The 21,316-nt window shown below is 45.3% G+C and overlaps 1 protein-coding gene across 1 annotated transcript; it reads right to left on the bottom strand.

The window, feature by feature from the left end:
* Nucleotides 1-1,039: 1,039 nt before the first annotated feature.
* LOC142559926 (vitellogenin-6-like) lies at nucleotides 1,040-20,436 on the bottom strand. Its single transcript, XM_075671623.1, has 9 exons — nucleotides 20,424-20,436; nucleotides 14,351-14,493; nucleotides 13,999-14,133; nucleotides 13,460-13,597; nucleotides 11,417-11,584; nucleotides 10,659-10,798; nucleotides 9,543-9,726; nucleotides 7,834-8,027; nucleotides 1,040-1,226 (listed from the first exon to the last, which is right to left on the bottom strand). The coding sequence occupies exons 1-9, from the start codon at nucleotides 20,434-20,436 to the stop codon at nucleotides 1,040-1,042; spliced, it is 1,302 nt and encodes a 433-aa protein (XP_075527738.1).
* Nucleotides 20,437-21,316: the final 880 nt, after the last annotated feature.

Here is a 21,316-nt window from a genome sequence, read left to right as displayed (position 1 = left end):
GTGAGTATTCTTTTTAAGATAACGTTACAATTACATTCACACTCATTAAAAGGCTCAGCCGAGAAGGCGTAAGTTTCATGCTGATCTATTGTAAGCTGGCTTCGTCAACACGGTTTCTATTTCGTAGCTGTCACTTTAGTATTCATTTCAGAGTGAAGTGCGCAAAATAGGTGATGTAGTGGTTTTTTGTAAATAGTTGAGGAGCTAGCATGGAATTGACAGGATCTCTCTTACTGGCCCTGTTTGAAGTTTTCTGCCGCGCAGCTGGAAGTGTGAAGTGGAAGGATATCTCTCCTCATTTATACACTTTCCGTCACGGTGCCTCCGCATTGAGATGTAACATAATTTTGAATGTTCTCACTACTGACAACCAGATAAAATTCTTGAATATGGCACTGAAAGTAAACGTAGCCCTCTGCTAAACGAAAACAACGTCATAGGTTACTTCAGTGTGCAAAGTAAGGCAGAAGAAAGGTAATTATAAGATGAACTACTAGGTTGGACAAGTGTCTGTACACCACTACTGTTATTCTGTTCTTCTTTGTATAAGAAATTAATCAACTTGATAATATCTGGTGCGGTTACCTCTAACAAACATTGCCGTTATTTTCTGGATGTAATGTCTCACCTGCAAGGGGACAATATTCTTAATAGAATAATTTTTATTATTATACAGACGTGCTTGAAGTGGCTTAGCTATTCAAGCGACAGGTCCCATCTTTTCTTCTGCAGAACTTGTGCTGCATTTCTAGAAAAATATATATACATATGGAAGCATTAAGAATCCTTGATTACAATATGTGATTGAATGGGTTAGGTACCACACTTAGCAGCAAAGTCCATAAGGATTCCTCTCTGGTACCACTGTTACCTTCTGAAGAGGCGAAAAGCGTCTGCGTTCACCAGTCACAGACGTGCTGCTCTATTTCTGCACTTAATGTATCAGAGCTCCAAAATGCTTTAAGAAAATGCTGGGACAGCAGGGCAGCTTGCTGAGCGAGAGCAAGCATCAGCGAGACCGTCGTCTATGCTGCGTCTGTCAAAAACCATCACTCACGCTGATTTCGTGAATCATGGCAGGGCTGGCTTCCTTCAGGTTTATCTGTATCTTGCTGTAGAAATGATGGGCGTCCAAGTTGCTCAGCTCTCCGCTTTTGATCAAGCTCAGGCCGTAGGCGACGTGCGGATTCGTTCCGGTGGCTCCGAGAAGATCCAGGAACACGTGCCTGCAGAGCACATGGGAGCAACAGCTTAACGTATCCTATATTCATGCGGTTAGCATTCTTTGGGAAATTCGCGCACTTTTCGGTATGTCTGTCTCTAACCTGTTTCACACCAACTTAGGTCACTGGTATGGCAACTCGTATGGGCCACTATGTATTTCAATTCGAACTCAATTCAATTTATTCTTTCTTCTGGCATCAGAGAAAAAATACGCAAGAACGGTCCTGACCCATAGCCAGAGACTAGTACGGGGTTTAGTACACGAAAGTTGTGTAAGTGCAGGTTAAAACAGATTGTTTCACAAGTCTGGTTGGTATAATAAAGAATACCCGAATAGACAACATGGGCCAATGGGCATCTGTAACCGGATAGATACTCAGATAGACAAGCAGAACAAGAGTGAAAAAGTAAGGAAGACGGCATCAAAAGCATGGAGAATGCAGGTAAACAAAATAGGACTAGACCATGTATTGAGCGAGGAGCGTTGACGTAAAAGAAGTGAAAGTTTCGGTGACATGAAATTTATGAAGTCGGCTTCACAGAAACGAAGAATTCGGTAATACGGTGTGTTGCTACATTGCTTCAACGTTAATCGCATTCACGTTGACATTCGTCGTGACGTGGGGAAACCTGAGCCGTAACAAATGTCTCTACGACAAAAACATGAAGTGAAGTGACGGGATACTAGGCGGCGAAAATGTTGTATGTCGGGCAACGTGCTTAAAGAAGAATGCGGAGAGAACCACTGACAACTGGTCAGCCTCCTATTGTGCGAGGAGTGCGCGTTTTTGTTCATCTCCGTGTCCGTGCGGAAGCGGGCGCTTTCATGCAGGCGCGAGACGCGTGTGGGCTTTTTTTGTAATGGCAGACTATGCCTGACTTAATTTATGTATTTCATATTTATTCAGACAACTAGTGCGCAGTTTCCTAACGGTCTGACCATAGGCGCCAGCTACGGAGGCGGGGCGCAAAGCCCCACCCCCCTCCGCGGCGACGCCTAAGCCCTCCCCCCCCCCCCCCCCCAACCCTAACGTCTCATTAACAGAGTTCTGTCACCCACATCACTCGAGGTTTTTTTTTCACTCGCCTTTACCTTTTCACTTAAAACTCTGTGGCCAAAAGCTTACTGCAGCATTGTTGGCGCGGACGTGCACTGCTATTAATTCATGCTTTCGCTTTATTTCTGTAAATCCTTACAACAGGAAGACAAGCGCATTAGATGCACCAGCGGCGGCTACCTCATTCGTATTGCTATACTTCAACATTTTTTAAAAATTTCACACTGTAACCACCATGGATGATGGAGACGGTGGTGTTGCGGCGAGCATCTGGCATACATTGCCCCCAATTGTTCCTCCTATAAGTTAAGATCAGCGGTGTGTCACCAGATGTCGATGAGCTCCGTGCCTCGCAGGAAGGCAATCGGCAGTCGTTGCGCTCTCTTCCTGATTGCCGTGGCCCCTCCAGGGAAAACGACGTTTTCAGAGGTCCTCTGCATAAGACGACTCTTTTGCAGGCTGTCGACCATCGCTTTTCTTTTTGTGTCTAACTGCGGCCATAGCCAAATGAGACGTTCAATGTCGCCAATATCACCACAGAAGGCACAGAGCGAGGAAGCGCAACTTCCAATCTTGAATAACGAAACTAGGATGAACGTGGAGTCGGTTCTGCTGCGATACACCAGCCTCGCTTCCTCGAGGGTAAGTCCATGCATCACACAAACTTGTTGTGGAGTCTTGTGAATCCCCCTAAAATGATTGCGGATTGCATCCTTAGAGTTCCGAAAAATATTTGGCACTCTCACCTTTGCGACACAAGTCAGCGCTAGACGTGCGAGAGCGTCAGCTTTTTCGTTTCCTTCTATTCCTGCGCGGAATGGAGTCATTGAAATTTTACGTTAAATGTCTTGCTCATTAGCAATCAGTGCCAGAGATTGCCTTGTAAACTTCTCTCAAGGTAGGCCACGATGCAAGTGCTGTAACTCTGACTTCGAGTCCGTCCGCAACACATCTCGTGCAGAATAGGCCCGTAGTTTTCGCGAAACCGCGGTAATTGCGGTGCTTTCTACTGTTGTAGACGGAACCGCGCGATCCAGACGGTCACAGCATGACAGATCAAGGAAGGGTGCGCGGAATGCTGCTGCGCAACTATCTGTTTATGCACACACCAACCCGTCTGTGTACCCATGTAAGTGGCTTTAATACGCTGTGTTCATGTGACCCAGTACAATAAACTTTGCCTCGACAGTTGGAATGGTGGGTTTCGCCGCTAGCTGGGGTACACTGACGTTGCAGGCATAGCCTGGACAATACCATGGCGGGTTGAGAGAACTCCGTTTAGGCCATTCCAATCCTAAATATTGGAAGGATCTCAGCGCCACACGGAAATGGGAGCGATTTCTTGTTCTTAGCTGCCTGAGAAGGGCCCTGCCTGCGGTAGACTAGGCCAACTTTAATAGGTACGTCAAAAAGGCCTGAGATGCCAAAAAGGCGGCGTGGAAGAGACTCTGCTTCATTTGTAACCATCTTGTTTGAGGCGTACTTCGCCAAGCGAAGTACGTTTTTATGTACTGCCTCGAATAGCGTTCGAACTGGTTCGACGATGGTGATATCAGCCGCAGCTGATAGAGAATGCGGCTCGTTATCAGTGCAGCGTTCAGCTTATGCATGGACATAGGCTTGTTTCCCCAACGCACACTAGCCATTCGACGAAGTGCGTTAAGTCTTTGCACTGATGCAGCCACAACGCTTTCAACCGCGCGGCGCCACAGTAGCTTGGTGTCGATGCTGACGTCCAGGAATTGAACATTAGTTGCACGACGAATTGTATGGCCCCTAATATTCAATGTTAGTCGCGTTGATTTCCGCTTATCTCTTCTGAATATGAGTCAAGGCGCACCGACCCTGTGGTTCTCACATTCGCTCCAAACTGTGAACGCCCGCAGAAGATTAACCTCACTTTTACCAGACACGAGCTTGTTGGCTACACGGAGACACCACCTCACTGTTTTAAGTGCCATTGCTTCCGGCATGTAGCTAAGTGCTGTATGGGTAACAGAGATGTAAGCGTTGCGGGAGGGGCCTCATGGCTGCACGATGTGTGCAAAGAAAGAAAATTTTGTGTGGGCTAACTGAGGCGGCGACGACCCAGCCAATTATGGCCGATGTCCTGCACGGACAGCTGTTCAGAGAAGGATTAAGGTATTTGGCTTGGGTCCAAAGGCTGCAAGCGCACCATCGAGCTCGAAGACGTCCAGCGCGCCACAACTAATTGGTTTGGAAACAGAGTACGCATTTAATTTCCCACGTCTCAAACCGACAAGGGAAGTTGTTAAGAAAACGCTTATGGGCGACGCCGCTGTTCCAAAAGAGCCCGGAAAGCGCACCTATGCGACGGCATTGAATGAAGTTTCAAGTACCTCTTGGAAGCGATCAGTAGGAAAACTGCCAGCATGTGATACGTGCTTTGTATACCTAAATATATGCACAGGACAATGTTTATTATATTTTTTAAAGAGAAGGAGGTAGCCAATTTTAAATGGTATGGAATGCCTATGCCTAGAGAATGAAGATGTTGCTGTATGTTCAGCTCGCTTCAAAATGATTTGCGCTCTTTTTTCACGCTAAAATAAATCTGCAGGCATCAGTGACCCCTTCGGCGAAGTCTTTTATCAATGGTATGCGAAATGCACGTGAATGATATGTGACTTTGCATCGCTTTCTAGTAAGGAATGCTAACGAGTCACAAAAAATAAAATAAGAACTCTTCTAATAGCTTCCAACAAATATTAGGGATGGAAACATCGCTACTTGCATGCAGAGGTCACAAATATGTATTATATATAATTCACTCAGTAACCGGAATGAGGCCAAGTCGAATTCGCTCATAATTAGAATCAATAGCAGTCATGCGCAGCAACGCTAATATTCGGACTCAAAGCAAAAACATAAAAGAAAAGAGGCTGCAGTTTCTCCGGAAAGGCGAAGCAGTATGAGTGATAGTGAAGTAGAAAACAATTACACGAAGGAAGATCACACCACCTTGAGACGCCAGATTATTGGTGGTGTGAGAGGACTCAGGGCTGTGAAATTGAACTTTCTGTAGGTCTTGTGAGTTATCTTGTGACTGAAGTGACGGCCTTATATGAGTATCTTCAAAAGCATGCCGCCCCCCTCCCCACCCGGAAAAATGAAAGCTTTCCGCGTATGGGTATGACGTAAAGGCTCAGAAAGCTTAACACTATGCCTGTCCCCCCCCCCCCCCTCTTCCGACCTCTTCCGACCTTTATTCTGCTTACACACATCTCAACATTGACTAAACCGGAACAAAATTTGCACAAATGAGAGAAAAACCCGCCGTGGTTGCTCAGTGGCTATGGTGTTGGGCTGCTGAGCACGAGGTCGCGGGATCGAATCCCGGCCACGGCGGCCGCATTTCGATGGGGGCGAAATGCGAAAACACCCGTGTGCTTAGATTTAGGTGCACGTTAAAGAACCCCAGGTGGTCGAAATTTCCGGAGTCCTCCACTACGGCGTGCTTCATAATCAGAAAGTGGTTTTGGCACGTAAAACCCCAAATATTAAATGAGAGAAAAAGAAAGCATGCCGACTAGATACTAGATGTAAACTAATTAGATGTAAAAATATATACAAATGATTTACATAGGCAAGCGTCATGAAAATGAAAATGACGCCATACACAACTTTCAGAATCAGTAAGGGGACCGACATATGAAATAGCACACTGTGGTATAGAAGCCGCCCAAACGGAGATAAAAAAACCTTAGGTGAGCTGATCAACGTTTCGAAAGGGCTGGCCCATCTCGGGCACCTTATCCCTGATTATGTAACTGCTATGCCACACTATACACTTCTGGCCGAAAGAAAGCAAGCAAACAAACAACAACAACAACAAATTGCGAAACAAACGCGACATATGTATGACGCAAAACGCAGTAAACATGGTGTCAAGTTATTTTTGAACTGTCACTGCTTGTATCGCTGTAATTCACCACTGCAACGCTGTATGACTGATGATAACTACTGTATCGCTGCGATGGACTTTCAGAGGAAGCGTTAGCTCGGGTAATCATCATCATCATCATCATCATCATCATCATCATCATTGCCGTACTATTCATGTCCACTGCAGGCCGAAGGCCTGTCCCTGCGGTCTCCAATTACCCCGGTCCTGCGCCCACCGATTCCAACTCGCACCCGCAAATTTCCGAATTTCGTCGCACCATCTAGTCTTCTGCCGTCCTCTACTGCGCTCGAGTGCTCCCATCTAAATACATGTAAAAGGAGAATTCGTTTTTCTCAGCAACCACAGCACCAAATTTGACGAGGTTTGTTGCATTTAAAAGAAAAACTTAAAGTGTAATGACTATTTGTTTCAAATATTTGATTTAGGTCGTGAATTTGTTATTAAATTTGACAAAAAATTTCGAGAAACCGAAACAGTCAAGTTTGCAACTCCATAACTCAGCAATGAAAAATTATATCACAATTCTGTGAATTGCATATAATAGTACATCTAAAGCAGTCAAAATTGATATGGGACGCATAAATTCTAAGAAAACTTATAATATGGAAAAAACTTTTGCAGAACCATTGTACATGACGAAACAAATTCAAGCACGATATAAATTGACATATCAAATTTGTCCGCTTTGAATGATCTAATGGATGCCGTTTACAGAACCGCGATATCTGTTCTTGAAGCAGAGCTATTAAGTTGTAAACTTCGTGCTTCTATATTTTTCGAACTTTCAAACATTTGAAAATTCTTTTAGCAAAATTCAGGCCCTAAATCGAAATTCCGCTTCCAACAGTTACTAGAATTTACATTTTTCTCTGAAATGCAACAAATTTCATTAACATTGGTCAAGGGGTTACTTCAGAAAAGCGTTTTGCGTTGTACATGCATTTGAATAGGTCGCGTCGGAGTTGGTTCCCAGCTAAAGCTTTCTCTTAACTAGTAGGCCACATAAAATTGAGAAACATAAGAACTGAAGAAACATAAAAGACACATAGGGGGCAAACAACAGTGCTCGAGTCCTTGTCGCACACTAGCTCCGTCGCTTTGGCTTACTCGTTCTTGCGAAGGCGTGTTATGTAATTAGTCAATGAACCACACCACCACAACACCAGCTCTGTACCAACACAACCCACGCGGAGGGATATGCAGTGTTTGTTCGATATTTGAAATTTTAATTATTAGAGGCTATTGCAGGGTATATTGTTGACAAGGAAGCAATGAACTTCAGAGGAAACTTCAGAAAATTCAGAGGAAACAATAATGAAGAAGTCACTCTATGGAGCATGGAAAGTGCACGAAGCAAACGTGAATGTCTAAAACCAAGGAGTAAACAAAAGTAAGGAGCGAGATTCACATGCCAACCTTGAAGCTCAGAAAAAGCACGCGATCGTGCAACATGATAGGCCAGCGGTGTGCTTTCCTATGCTTTATGTTTGGGAAGCTTCCTAGGGCCTCGAATACGCTTGCTACAATACTTCGCCACTGTTGTTTCCCCACCCCACTACCGCATTCTTCCTGCCCCCGCTGACACAGCGAAGTGGGCGTTGCGTCCTTAGGAACGAAAATTACCGCATGCTGTCCTTGTATTCCGGCGCGGTGAGCACGTGGTTCCGGTAGACGTCGTCGATTCCGTCATATTTGAAGGTCGAGAACGAGTGAAAGGCGATGAGGAAGAACAGGGCTCCGCTGTACTCGTTGTCGATGTCCCGGATGTCCTCGTTGGTGTACTCAAGTCGCGCGAGGGCTTGCAGGCTCACCACAAGCTGCAGACAACGCGAGACAGCTTATACGACATTGGCACGAGCGTAACTGTTGTTGTGAGAGGTCGTTATTACGTGCAATCAACGGGAAGCAGATACGAGGGGTCAGCGCTGACACAATTGCACGGACATTGCAATAGACGAAACGGATAAATCCATCGTTCTTGCTATTTTGTTCTCTTTGAGGAATGCTCGAATTATTTCCTATATTCTTGAAATGTTGGGGACACACATGTACCCGGATTATTCTCAAAGTTTTCTTTGCATTGATGAAATTATGGTGAAGTTAACTGAACAGTTATACAGTTATCAACACAAGTATACATGGGGGAGGGGAGAGGGACCATTTTTAATTTAGGGAAACGAGGGGAAAAAGTGACGTAGAACTTTCAGCATAGTAGGGCGTAGGGGTCGAATGAAGCACTCTTCCTGCAGACACAGGCAGTCACTTTTCACATGCAAGGAAACAGAAAGGCGTTCCACACATTTTTGCCGATAGCACACAAAAACATGGGGCATCCCCAAGCAAGACAAGGCAACCGTACCGTTTTTTACTTTCAACCTAAGCCCATGAGCGCTCTGTATGATTAACATCTCCTTCGTTAGCTTTTTAAGTCAGACTTCGGAGGCTTGGATGAAGTAGTAGTGGTAGCAGTGGTCCAGATAAATTCTGACCACCTAATATGGAGCAATCTAGTGAGGTTCAACAGCCATTTCTCCTATTCCTTTTAATGACCTCACATGACAGCCACGACCAAAGATTACGAAATACTTTTTTCTGAGACTACTTCTTTGAAAACTCGGAGATGTAATCAGGGGACTTGGTTACCCATCAGTTAATATACTGTCTTACCTTGCAGTGTATAGGCAGTAACACCTCTTTTTTGGTGACCAAGAAATTCAGTGTGGCAGCGCGATTGTGTCCCAATTTATGCCCCACTCACACGAGGCACTTTCGAACGCGATCGAGCTTGTTCGTGAGCAAATTTCGCAATCGCGATTGGCGTATTCGCGCAAGCTGCAAAAAGAGCGACTGACAATTCCGATCCCGATCGGGCTCGATCATGATCGAAAGTGCTTCTATAACTGGGGCATCACAATATTTAAATTCTTATAATTTGCATGCGAGAAGTACGATAAATTTATGAGGCGTACCATAGTTCTGGACTCAGAATTAGTTTTGACCATCTTGGGTTCTTTGAATTGCGCGCAAATCTGACTACGCACGCGCTTTTTTTTTTCTTTCTTCCCCATCCAAATGCGACCACCCCGGCCGAGATCGTACCCTCGACTAAACAGCGCAACGCCTTATAGCCACTGGGCTATACCGCGACGGATCTGGTGTATGAGCCGGACTCAGTCTCAGACATGAGATCTCTTCCCACCTCACCCAACCGCATCCGACGCTCCTTAACTTTCACTGACTCTTCATCCTTGTATTTCTCGTCACAGCAAGGCAGAAAAAAAAAAAGAGTTGTCTGTGCAGCTTTAAGCGGTAACGCTTTATGGTGGCCTTACGTGTTCTTTGATGGCGCGGAGGCCGAAGTACGTGATGAACCCGTTGACGCGCTTGAGGTTTTGTGGGTCCTTGACGTCCGGCGTCACTGAGAACTGTTGCGCCAATGAGCGCTCTTTTTGTATTTCTCTTGGCAGTAAGAGTTGCTCCGTGATCTCGCCTTCTGTCTCGAGGTCCAAGGTGCGGCTAAGCGAATACAAATGTTATTTCAGTCATGCTAGTTTGAAATGAACCTCACTACAATTAGACATCGCCTTCTTGAATCTTTATTTTCTGGCTGTTATTCTACACTAATAAACTTACCAACTAAGCAGCCAAGCGGGCCTAGTTCGTTTCTACTCGAAGGTAGCGGCTCTCGAAAAATAAAACGCGGAATAGTTTATATAGGGTATCTCTTTTTTAACGAGATGATTTTTCTCGAGGCATATTGAGAAAAGAACATAATGTAACATGAGAGTTCTGCATCGTCGAAGAGCTGCAGCTGTTTCTCAATATTTGTATGTAATGGTTGGCCGACCCTTATATGACTAGGTGTAAGGGCAAACATATTGCCATGGTTGTAAGCGTACACCGTAGTTTCCTCTAATTCGCGTAATAAAGCTGCTGTTATGCAGTAGAGCATTGTCAACAAGGCCGAGAGTAGGGGCCTACCATATCGGTAAATATGGTGACGCCATGAGCGAAACATCGAAAGCATTGCCAGATAAACAGTCGCACCTTGTAACTTAGCTGACTACATTAGTCGAGTCTGCTTTGGATGTGTCATCTGAAATGTAATCGCCACCCGAAGATAAACTTTAGTTTCCTCTTAAACTTTAACGGTTTTTTGGTTAATGATATATTTACTCTCTTTCTCGAATAAACCAGTTTTGAAATAGTGTTTGTGGTAATTTTAGCCTCTCTTTCGTCTATATATCGTGGTCGTGGTTATGCTTTGCAATTTGTACGCAACTTCTTTTGTCTTTGCACGATAAAGCTTTGATTGATCGATTCAATATCGTTGCGTACCAACTATCCGAACGTTCTCTCTTGGTTCCAAAACTTGTTTTACTCGCTAAATGTTACACGCAGTGTCGTAAGTGTGATCTGCCAGCGAAAACGTAAGGGACGAAGCTTACTTGAAGATGACGCGGACTTCTTTGCCTTCGTTGTTACTCCTGAGCATCTGTGTCGACTCTGACCAAGCGTGCTCGATCACGTATTGCTGAGCGGTTCCCTTGAGGCGGTAATAAACCTCGGAGGTGTCCGCCAGTTGATACTAGCGAAAAAACATCGAGAGAATAGGGGAGAATTAGGCGTCGACAACGTGATGAAGCGCGTCGGGAACGTGAAGCAATTATCCTGCACGGCTTATTGTAGTCTTGACACAGGTTCGAGAACAATTTCGTCACATTTGAATAAATGATGCAAATGTGGAACTGCTGCAGAAAATAACACGTGCGCCAGACATTTTGCAGAGTTTAGTCAGGTTATAAAGTTATATACATATATATATATATATATATATATATATATATATATATATATATATATATATATATATATATATATATATATATATATATACTGTAATGATAACCAGTTGCATAATTGGCCTTTCTACACTTGGCTTCATGATTAAGACCTAGATAATGGGCTTGGATGCATCACTAATCCCTTGCAGGGTTTTAATAATACATTGTACAGAAAACATGTTAATGGATCATGTATTTCATTCCGATAGTGCTGAGGCCCTTGACATGTGTGCGTCATGCAGCGTGTAGGGGTAGACAATCCCCTTTTCACTGTACCGGCCAATGACACTGCTCAAGAGTGACGTGCGCTGAAATTGACGCTAGATCTGGCGGTCCAAGTGGAGATTTTTTTGTTTACTCACGGTCCTCTGAGCTTCGCACTTGACGCAGACGGTGCCTTTCTGCCGTCCGTAGGTGGCGTAACTTCCGGGGTCGCACTTATCGAGGTTTTTCACTTTGGTCACCTCGATGTGGCCGTGGTCTTCCTTGTGCACAACGTATAGGGTGTCGCAAGAACCATGCAGTCCGTCCTGTATAAATGCAAGATGGGATATTTTGCAGTTTTTGGCTTCATTCTGAAGAAACGTTTAAAATAATTTGTTACAGTCAGCAGAAGGCAGGCCTCTCTTTGGTACCACAAGTGCACTTAATGCGACAGTCGCAGTTTCTTCCCAGTGTGTCAATCGGTGAGCACGGACATTACGCATCAGTGAGGTCGACACACGACGCCTTTATATCGGCATGCATTCAGTCCCAATGTATGCGTATCACTCTAATTGTCATGCCAAATATATTGTAAGTAAAGGATGTGGTTCGAAGGTCGTATTATCAACCGATCGGTTTCACGGGCACCAATTTTAGCCCGCGTTGATTGGCTGTGTCGGCGCAAGCGATTGTGACGCAATGGCACATCTCGTGTTCTCGTTGTATTCACGTCTCAGGGACCCTGAAAGTATTAACAGGATGTCCGTCGCTATAGTAAAACGTCGGGCTGGACGTTAAGTCATTCGAATAAAAGTGCTCCCGAAAATGTAGATTGAAAATGTGAATTGTTTGAATCGGAAACTGGTCACGGCCAGAGCGTGTCACTGTAAAATGCTCAATCCCTTAAGCCCCATCGCTGAGCAACGTACTCCTCCAAGTAGTCGTGCTTATCTGCACAGGCAATGCAGTGTTTCAGTGTTTCAGTGATGCAGTGTTTCATGACCTTGGAATCACCGCGTTTTATTTGTCAAATGCTTAGCACTAAAAATACTTGCAGGCCCGGCCTGTACGTAAAAGGAACACACACACACACACACATATATATATATATATATATATATATATATATATATATATATATATATATATATATATATATATATTTACTTACAAATTGTACCTTATGTTTCAGCCTCACCTTCTCGGGGTCTAGTCAGCTGCAGTGCATAACCAATGAAAGACCGAAATCGCGTTCCTCCCATCGGAACATTAGTGATCTGGCCCATTGCTTGTGCTGTTATTTTTCCGCTAGTGCGCATGCATTTACCTTGATCGTTTCAATTTGGTCCTATGAGGTCGCTTAGCATGCGAATATATATGCACAGGTATACAAACAGTCGGATTCACGAGAATACAGCATAAAATAAGCGCGCAAGTAGAAAGCGACGCCGTTGCGTTAGCGCTAAAGTAATATAATAGTATCGAGAGTTGTAATAGTGCAGCCGCAAAAGGGGTAACAGAAAAATGGTTTGAAGGACGGCTTTTTTGTGTAATTTATGTTTTTTCCGTGGAAACAAAGTTTCGTTTTCTGTGGAAAGGAAAAAAAAATTGAACGTCATCTGTTTTCCTGTATTCTTACCTAAGGTATACTAAGAGCCAGCTCCTTGCACGTGTCACTTCAGCTTGGCACAGAATGCCTTGAACCATGCAATGCATGTGTTCGCGTGTGCTCGAAGACACGAGTTAGGTCCTTTAAGAAGCTGACCCAAATCTAGCCCGGGGCCCATGGCTTCAAGCCCAAGGCCTGCCCGTAGCCTCATGGCCAAGCATGGGCCGGGCCCGCCGGAAAACGCTTTAAACAGCCTGGCCATGGCTTTCGGGTAGGCCCGGGCCAGTGCAGTGCTCTAATGTTGACTGACTTGTCATGACCTTGCAATTTGAGTTGTCTACAAGGTTTGATTTTCTACTTCAGGTCCTGCGCTGTGGGGCTCGCATGGCACGATTAGCAGCAAATACTTGAAAGTTTGCATCCTTCAGTCATTTTCATTTGGTGCCTTAATGTATTGTTTTTTTTTTCATCTCTTAGCCACTCGAGTTTGTTTTGGATATTTCGGAACAGCCGGGTGATCGGGGACCTGTTTCTTCCACACATCAGTTAAACAAAATGCATATTTTTTATTTTATGCTCTCGACTCACTCACCTCCTTGACGTGGTAATCCCGGTCATCCGGCTTCTTGTGGCGTCCCTTGACCAGGTCTAATTGAAACAAAGACAGGACACCTTTCTTCATGTTCCTCACCCAAAGAGGTTCGTTTTTGTCCATTTGAATCTCCTCCACCTGCGATGCATTGGCGAACACACGGTTTGTGTTGAAAGCATCGATTTCTTCGAGAAACATTGCAAATTTCACGTTGCGCTGGTGTTACACTGATATCGAAGAATCTTATTCCGCAACCTTGTTCGAACGTAACCAGCTGCTGCGAAGGAGATATATCCAAATTTGTTCAAAAGAACAAATGAATCGTTCAGTCATTCACACGACCTTGAATATAAACGGTGTGTTCAGGTAAGGCCTGTTCACTGTGCCCTTCTGTACCTTTCGTTGTCTCTCCCTAACCTTTAGCTTATTTTTGGAGCATCAGCCTAGAGACAAGATTTTCCAATCTACCTTTCCTCATACCTTACCAATAAACATGTCTCTTTCTTTATCCCTTGGGGCAACGTCTTAAAAGACAATACCTTTCCTTCGTCGAACGTGGCAGCAAATGGACGCTGGAGTGCGGCGACCGCTTCTTCATTGCGGACGTACTTGAACTGGTGATGAGCGATGTCGATGCTGTCCGAGTTGAAAGTTTCCGCTTCGAAGCCGACGATCTGCAGTGAGACACATTCAGCTGTGCGTTTTCCCCCGCATTCAAGCCCCTGTGTTGGCCCCCGATTGGCTGGACTAAGCAAACTTTTTTCCAAAACGACCAAACAATTTCACGGCAAGAGATGATGTAGCGCGCTGTCACAAGAATGCTGTAGCAGCCGTCGGTTGGTGCACACGGTACCAGCCGAAGAAATGCATTAAACCCCTTGCTGCGCTTACCGAGAAGATGGTGTGGTGCTCCTTGGGCTGCACGACGATCTTGCTCCTGAATCCAACGCCTGCGGACTGCAAGGGCTGCTCTGGATTTGCAATGTGCAAAGTTCCTTCTTGCTTGTACACGTACTCTTTACCCACTTCGAAGCCTGGGAAATATGATATCTCGTTACGTCATTTCTGTATCGCGAGGGAGGCGCCTCTTCAACGGGATAGAATGGACCTGGGCTTGTAGGATTGTCACTGAACACCACGTTGGCTCTGCTGAAGTGCTATTAACTTTTTTTGAAGAGGAAAGAAATATCTTGATCCACTCGGATTCATGTATCTAACGAAATGGGTTGAATAAGACGCCTGCGCTTACATTTTCTTTTCATTGGGCTTAAGGTCAGTTTCCACGTCACGCAAACTTGGTGTGTACCAATGAATGGTTTGTATTGCCTAACGCCCTTATACTAAGTGTCACTAAAAACTTTGTATACGAGCTTCATAGTTTTTTTTTCTAGCTGTCTGAAATTTTTAATAATTGCCTATTGCAAATTCACCTAAATTACTCGATGCGGCATCCATTACTTTTGCGAAAAGTGAAGATCTTAATTGGGAGGTCAAGCTTGCTGGCGAAGCTCTACAGAGCCAGAGAGATCTTCTCGTGTAAGCTTAGCGAGCCGCAGAGACCAGTGGAGGCCGGACTGAGGCACCCACCCACCGCCCACATATTTTAAGAGAAATAAAGTTTATACTACTACTCCTGCTACCACTAATTGAATAATGAACATAATTACGATAATTAGCTCTTAAATATTTATTTACGGCACAAATTTCAATCTACGAATTGTAGCTAGCGAGTATGCAAAGCATATCTACTTGGAAAGAATTCTCAGGGTGCCACCGGTTGCCAAATATGCACCGTCAAAGTTGCGGTAAAAGTGCAGTGTTGTTCCTCTTAGTTTTTTGAGAAAGCGCTGTTTTATGCATTAAAGCACAAAGGTAACTGGAATGACAATGTATTTCGTCGTACACTTTAAAAATTATTATATCGAAACTTGTGTAGTCCTGAGAATTTGCTCCAAGTTGAAATACCTTGCATATACTCACTACCTAGATTTCATAGATTGAGATATGTGCCGTAAGGTAATTAATCAAAAATAATTAGTGTAATTATATTCATTATTCAGTTAAGCATTTTGCTTTCTTGTAGAATTATTGACCGCCTCGTCGATTAACTCACATCAAGGGGTTAGAATTGTGCTATCTGCCACAGACACTCTTAAAAAATTTGGTGCAACTAAAAAATAAAGAAAATTAGAGGTACCTTGAACTTCGCCCTTAAGGGTTCAATGCTATAGCATTCAAAGATTCCTGACTGCTTCTCACGCTTCCCGGCAACGGCAGCCTATGTAACCATAATGTTTACCTGGAAACGCTGGCGGCGAACGCTGTGCATGAAGGCAAGCTTTCTGGTAGAAACACGGCCTCTTGCGTGAGCCGATCCCGGTGATAGTGCACAGCCGCGCCAAAAATATTGCATCATTTTCAGGTTTGGGTCATTGTTCCGCACTTTTAATATTTCAGCCTGAGAAGATTTAACATAAAAGGCACGCACTGTCGGTGTTTTGTTTCACGACATTTCTTCGTGGGATGTTATTCTCAAAATTCTGAGGGAATAACAATGTCAAGAATGTAAGGCAAGGTATGAGCAACTTTAGTGACAAAATGGTGTGACAACATAACCCGCATATACCGGATGTCACATGGCAAGGCGTGGTACGTACGTAAGCCTAAATATATACGAGAACTTTCGCTTACAGGGACACCGGCGCCGGACGGCCGACACCGGAGCTCCTTCCTGCGACACGGTATCCTTAACGCTCTCGCTTAACCCCCTGCGTTTGAAGCTAATTTAAAACTGCGTTCGAAGTGTGCTGCGCACAAAGAGAGCAATTTTAACACATTTCAGCAAGGGCGGCGTACTCTCTAGTTTGTCTAGCAAAATTTACCAGGCATCTGTGTGCAGTGATGTGTTAGTCAACAGGCCATATCTATGCGCGTCTTCGGGCCTAAGGCGGGGATGTCCTTCGAGTACTTATTACGGCCACAGGCTAACGTTAAAAAAACACTTAACTCAGTCTTGAGCTTCCTGTGTGAAGCTTCCACAGTGAAGCACAGTTAGCACGTTAGCAGTTAGCTCCTTGTACTCGCTTCCCCCTACAGCTAGGCATCGATCCATCATTTAAATATAATCACATACACACACACACACACACACACACACACACACACACACACACACACACACATATATATATATATATATATATATATATATATATATATATATATATATATATATATATATATATATATATATATATATATATATATATATATATATGCGCATCTCGCGTGTACACAGTTCGCAGTAGTTATAATTTGTGCAGGATTATTTTACTTATCCTTCCTCTACGCGGAGTAACGTAAAGGCGGAGCCGTTCAGGTGACCTCCTAGCATTCCTACTTAAAACATTTGCTATTTATAATGATGTGGCCGTTGCAGACTCGCTAGTTGAACTACGTAGTGAAGCGAGCATCCAAGGTTCTGACGCTGCAACACCGCTGTCCACTGTCAATATCTTACTCCCTTTTTCCCAAAAGCGTCCGAAGTCACATTAAATTCTACATGAAAAGCTATGGTCTCGGAGCAACTGGGAAAAAAATCACAAAGAAAACGCTCCAACCCACTGGGGCATTCTCCTACCTGAAGTGGCCACAGAAAAAAATAGTATCCATAGAATCTTCATGATGATGACTCAACAGTTAGCATCCATTCCTTTTGGATACACCGTCCGAAGGGTGCTTATGCAAGCACTCGTGCGTGGCGGTGATCTGCCCAACTCCAGACATTGTCGCTGGATTTAACAAGGGAAAGGGGGAGGGGGCAGCTGCGTGTTATGACGTGCACGGGTTTGGAAGTGAGCAGATAATTTTCCGCGTGTCTCTTGAGACGCGGGAGGCGGGCTGGAGCAGTGCGGACGAAGAGGCAAGAGCGTTTCATGTCGGCGGCCGAGTGGAACTCGCGCGGCCCCTGGCATTGCTCTACGGGCTCTCGGTTCGCATTTCAGTGATTCCAAGACTGCGGTCCTCTTGTGTGTCGCAGTGCAGGGCCAGCGATATCAAGTGACCAGGCACTGGAAGGTTGCTGAAACAAATAAAGTGGACAAGGAGGACGAATCGGGCGAGTTGGAACATGACCGTGATAACAGCGCGTCATGTTATCGTCCTTGATATGACGTGTCGTGTTTCCTTTGCAATATAGTTTCAGCTGAAAAACAGCGCTGGTCTCGTCTATCTAGCTCTTTCTGAGTCTTTGTTTACTGTGCGCTGCTATCACGGAAAAAATAAATTTTGGGGTTGTTTTACCTTAATCACAGTCTGCTTTGGTGTATTGTGGCATTCGAGACAGCCTGCTGCTCACAATGCCCCTTGGTTCGAAGGTCTCAGCAATGATGCGAAAATCAATGGGCTGATGGGTCTTCAGTGGCAAGGTATAGATATCGGCGTGACTGCTTGAACTTCATATAGAAACCCGGGGGTGGCGAGATGGGGGGGGGGGTGCGCAAAGAGACGTTACGAATCATGCGGAAGCATACATATCGGACAAATCGTCCCTTGCATTAGTGCTTTTTACAAGAGATAAAGCGACACGCGTTTACCAGCGTCGATTGCGCGTCTGTGAGCGTTTGCTTACGAGTGCGAGTGTAGACACGCTTGCGCGGAAATTTGAAAACAAAAACAAAGAAACAAAGGATGGCGGTATTAAACGATCTCAGTGGCTATGCCGTTGTGCTGCTGAACACGAAGTCGTGGGTGCGATTCCTTCCACGGTGGCCGCATTCCGATGGGGGCGAAATGCTTGCGTACCACGCTCTGCGCACACGTTAAAGAACACCAGGCAGTCAAAATTAATCCGGATTATTCGAATATAGGGTCCTTGGTAATAGACTGTGCAGTTCCGGATCATGAAACCTCGCAATTTAATTTTTAACTGCGACAGAAATGGGATCTCACAGTGCAGACCGCCACATTGCTTGATTGTTTGTACCTCAGATAAATGCTGTTCGCTCGCTGCACAGGTATGGTTAAGAATACAGGCCTTGGTGAGGTGGGCGAATTGTTTATATGATGCATTTTTTGAATGTGTGACACCGCGCAAACGAAAGGGTGCAGAAGTAAGACAATCTACCACACGGCGCTGACTCTCAAGTTATTTTATAGAATGAAATCCATCACGATTATATAATGGAGCCGCATGTCCCACAACAACCAAAAGCAAACAGCGGACATGCATAGGACACAGGGAAAGCTGCAATGATGCAGTCAAAGTTAAATTTATCAAGATCGATGCAAGCAGTGATAAGCAGGAAAGTTTGCTGTTCTGCAAGTTGGTACATGATGCTAGGAACAAAAACAGCGCAAGAAACGGAACAAGGAAGAGAGATGAATAAACCGACGCGAGAAGCGAACACAATGAAAAAGAGACAGAATGGAGAGAGATATAATGAACATCTAGTCATCAAATCATTTGGACCACCACGTACGTCGATGTTGTCTCCTTTGGCGTCGACACTCGGCTGACCCTTGCTCTTTATGTTTGGTAAAAGTAAGAGCAAGGTTATAGGTTATGCTTAGGCAAACTTCGAACTGGGTGGGTTACTTTTGGCGCTTGCAATAAAAACGTACACAAGTGATCTGGAAAGTTTGAAGTCTGTGTTACGAACAACGCAATATCTATCCCGCGGCCATGGCATAACTGTGATCGCAACCGAGATCAAATTTAGAGAAAAAGGGCTCGTGGAACATTAGCGCTAGTGTTCTGGTTAAATAAACTGTGTGTGGGTGAATTACTGCCCGAGTGAAAATTGCTCAACAACTGCTCGAAACCATTATAGGTGGGTAAGATTTTTAACGGGCCATTCACGTATGGGCAACGATTTAAATGTTTTAGCTGTAGGAGGCTGAAGTTCTTTTTGCAAATGCTCGAAATAAGCCGCTTCGCTTGAATGTGGATTGGGATTCGTCAAGGTCACACAAGTTCGGTGTCTTTCTAATGCGTTAGCATTCTTCGGGTGCCTCGGGTATATAACCGTTTCTGCGCCTACCTGAGTCACTCGGTAGTCAGTGATCGAATGGGTGTCACATCGGGCTGCTGGGCTGCGGTAACAATGTTCGAAACCAAATACCGGGCCAACTTATGTCGCAAAGTATGTGGCAATATGAATATAAGTCCGGCTCTTTAGGAAGCTTCTTTCAGGCCGACATGGGTTACTGTACACGCGGGAATGGGTAGGTAGAAACACTTTGACGCCGGCTTGAAATACTGGGTATGTGCTATTCGGTCTGTGAGGGTCTCTAATGAACCTCTTTGATACCAGTTTACGCCATTGGGTATGCGCCAGCAGGTGTGTATGTCAATCTTCAATGAACGTCTTTGACGCCATCTTGGGTAAGTAGGTATGTGCCACCGGGAATGTGCAGCTCGACAAAAACGAAAAATATCTTTTACATTTCTATGATGCTGAGTGGAAAAGACAAGCCCCCGTCACAAGTGTTCCTCAAGGACAGCGACCCGACGCATTAGCAGGCTGCAACACAAATGCACCGGATACTTGCCCTTCTTCAATGAACCTTCCGCCAGCATGGCTCACTGAGTATGTGCCTCGCAGTGCGCCGCCAAGCGAAGGAACGATTCCCATCGTTCGAAGGCACCGGCGCGCCACGCTTCTCGTCTCGGAGGCCATGCGCGGCCTTCTCGGCAGTGCCACTAGATGGCACAGCGTGTCCAGAAAGAAGCGCGAGAGGGGAGTCCGGTTGCCACAGGACGCGTTTCTCGGTGTTCGCACGCTCCGGCGTGCCATACATTTCGCAGGCCATGCGCAAACTCCTCTGCGGCAGATCTAGATGACACTGAGGGCTCGTAGGGAAACACGAAAGAGGAGCCCGGCTTCAGTACACGCCTCATACATAACTCGTTTCGACGGTGGCAATACGTCGTCGCTATACTGATTCACTGCTAACGAATTACCCTCGAGAGTCATCGCGAAATGAGTTCTGCCGTAATTTTACGATTTATTTGTTTATTTATTGCTTGATTCATTCATTCTTTTCTTCATTCAATGAATTATGAAAGCGTTTATTTACGATGATGGTCTGTATACCGAGCACTAAGAGGTGTCAGAAACGGCCGGCAGAGGTGCCGACACGGAAAGTTTTTCCAGCCAGCTGCAGCAGCGGGGTTGGCGTTTTCTAAGAAGGAACCGTCAGTCTCCAGCCGAACGGCGCCACTAAGTCTACTGTGGAGACCTGCTTTGAAAGGACGACAAGACGCCATTCCGCAGCCTCTTGGCGTCACGATGTCTACTGCGGCGACTGACTTTGTGAGGAGGACAATACGCCGAGTCAGCAACTCTTCGTCGCCGGAATGCCGAGACGAGGTCGGCGAACCAGGCTTTGTTAGTGAACTCGCCATCACCGACCTGGTCTATCGGGAGCGGGGGAGCTTCTGAGGGAATGTATTTGGTGGCACCGTCTCACGTACCTTTCAAGACGCAAGACAATCGAGAACCACGGCGGCCGCTCTGCGGGGGTCAGCTCGGGGATTAAGAGGCGCCTCCTTAGGGCAAGACTCAGTTCTGCCAAGACCATCTCACCTCTGTGAGGGCTTGAAACCTGTGCGGAAGTGTGTATGTAAGCCCTCCCCCTCAAAGGCGGCTCGGCTACGATGACTTTGTTTGAACGTTTTCCCTCGCTTAGGGATCCGGGAAGGACAGAGTTTATTTAAGAAGCGGTTGCGCGGCTCCTCAGTGTGCTTTCTCTCGCAGTCATGCTAGACTGATGAACTGCAACGTCCTCATGTAGATACTGTAAATAAACCCATATTCCTCGCTCTTGACGAGAGCAAGTCTCTCACTTCAACAA

Source organism: Dermacentor variabilis, chromosome 10 (genome assembly GCF_050947875.1).
Source record: "Dermacentor variabilis isolate Ectoservices chromosome 10, ASM5094787v1, whole genome shotgun sequence".
Lineage (NCBI taxonomy): Eukaryota > Metazoa > Arthropoda > Arachnida > Ixodida > Ixodidae > Dermacentor > Dermacentor variabilis.
This window is presented reverse-complemented; position numbering and strand designations above follow the sequence as displayed.

Bases quoted from the DNA above. Each gene is read 5' to 3' on its own strand.
- LOC142559926 (XM_075671623.1), bottom strand. The intron at 10,799-11,416 runs GTGAGTAAACAA...TTTTTTCGCTAG, and splicing joins AGTGCGAAGCTCAGAGGACC to TATCAACTGGCGGACACCTC. The intron at 1,227-7,833 runs GTAATTTTCGTT...TGTGCTCTGCAG, and splicing joins GAATACAAGGACAGCATGCG to GCACGTGTTCCTGGATCTTC.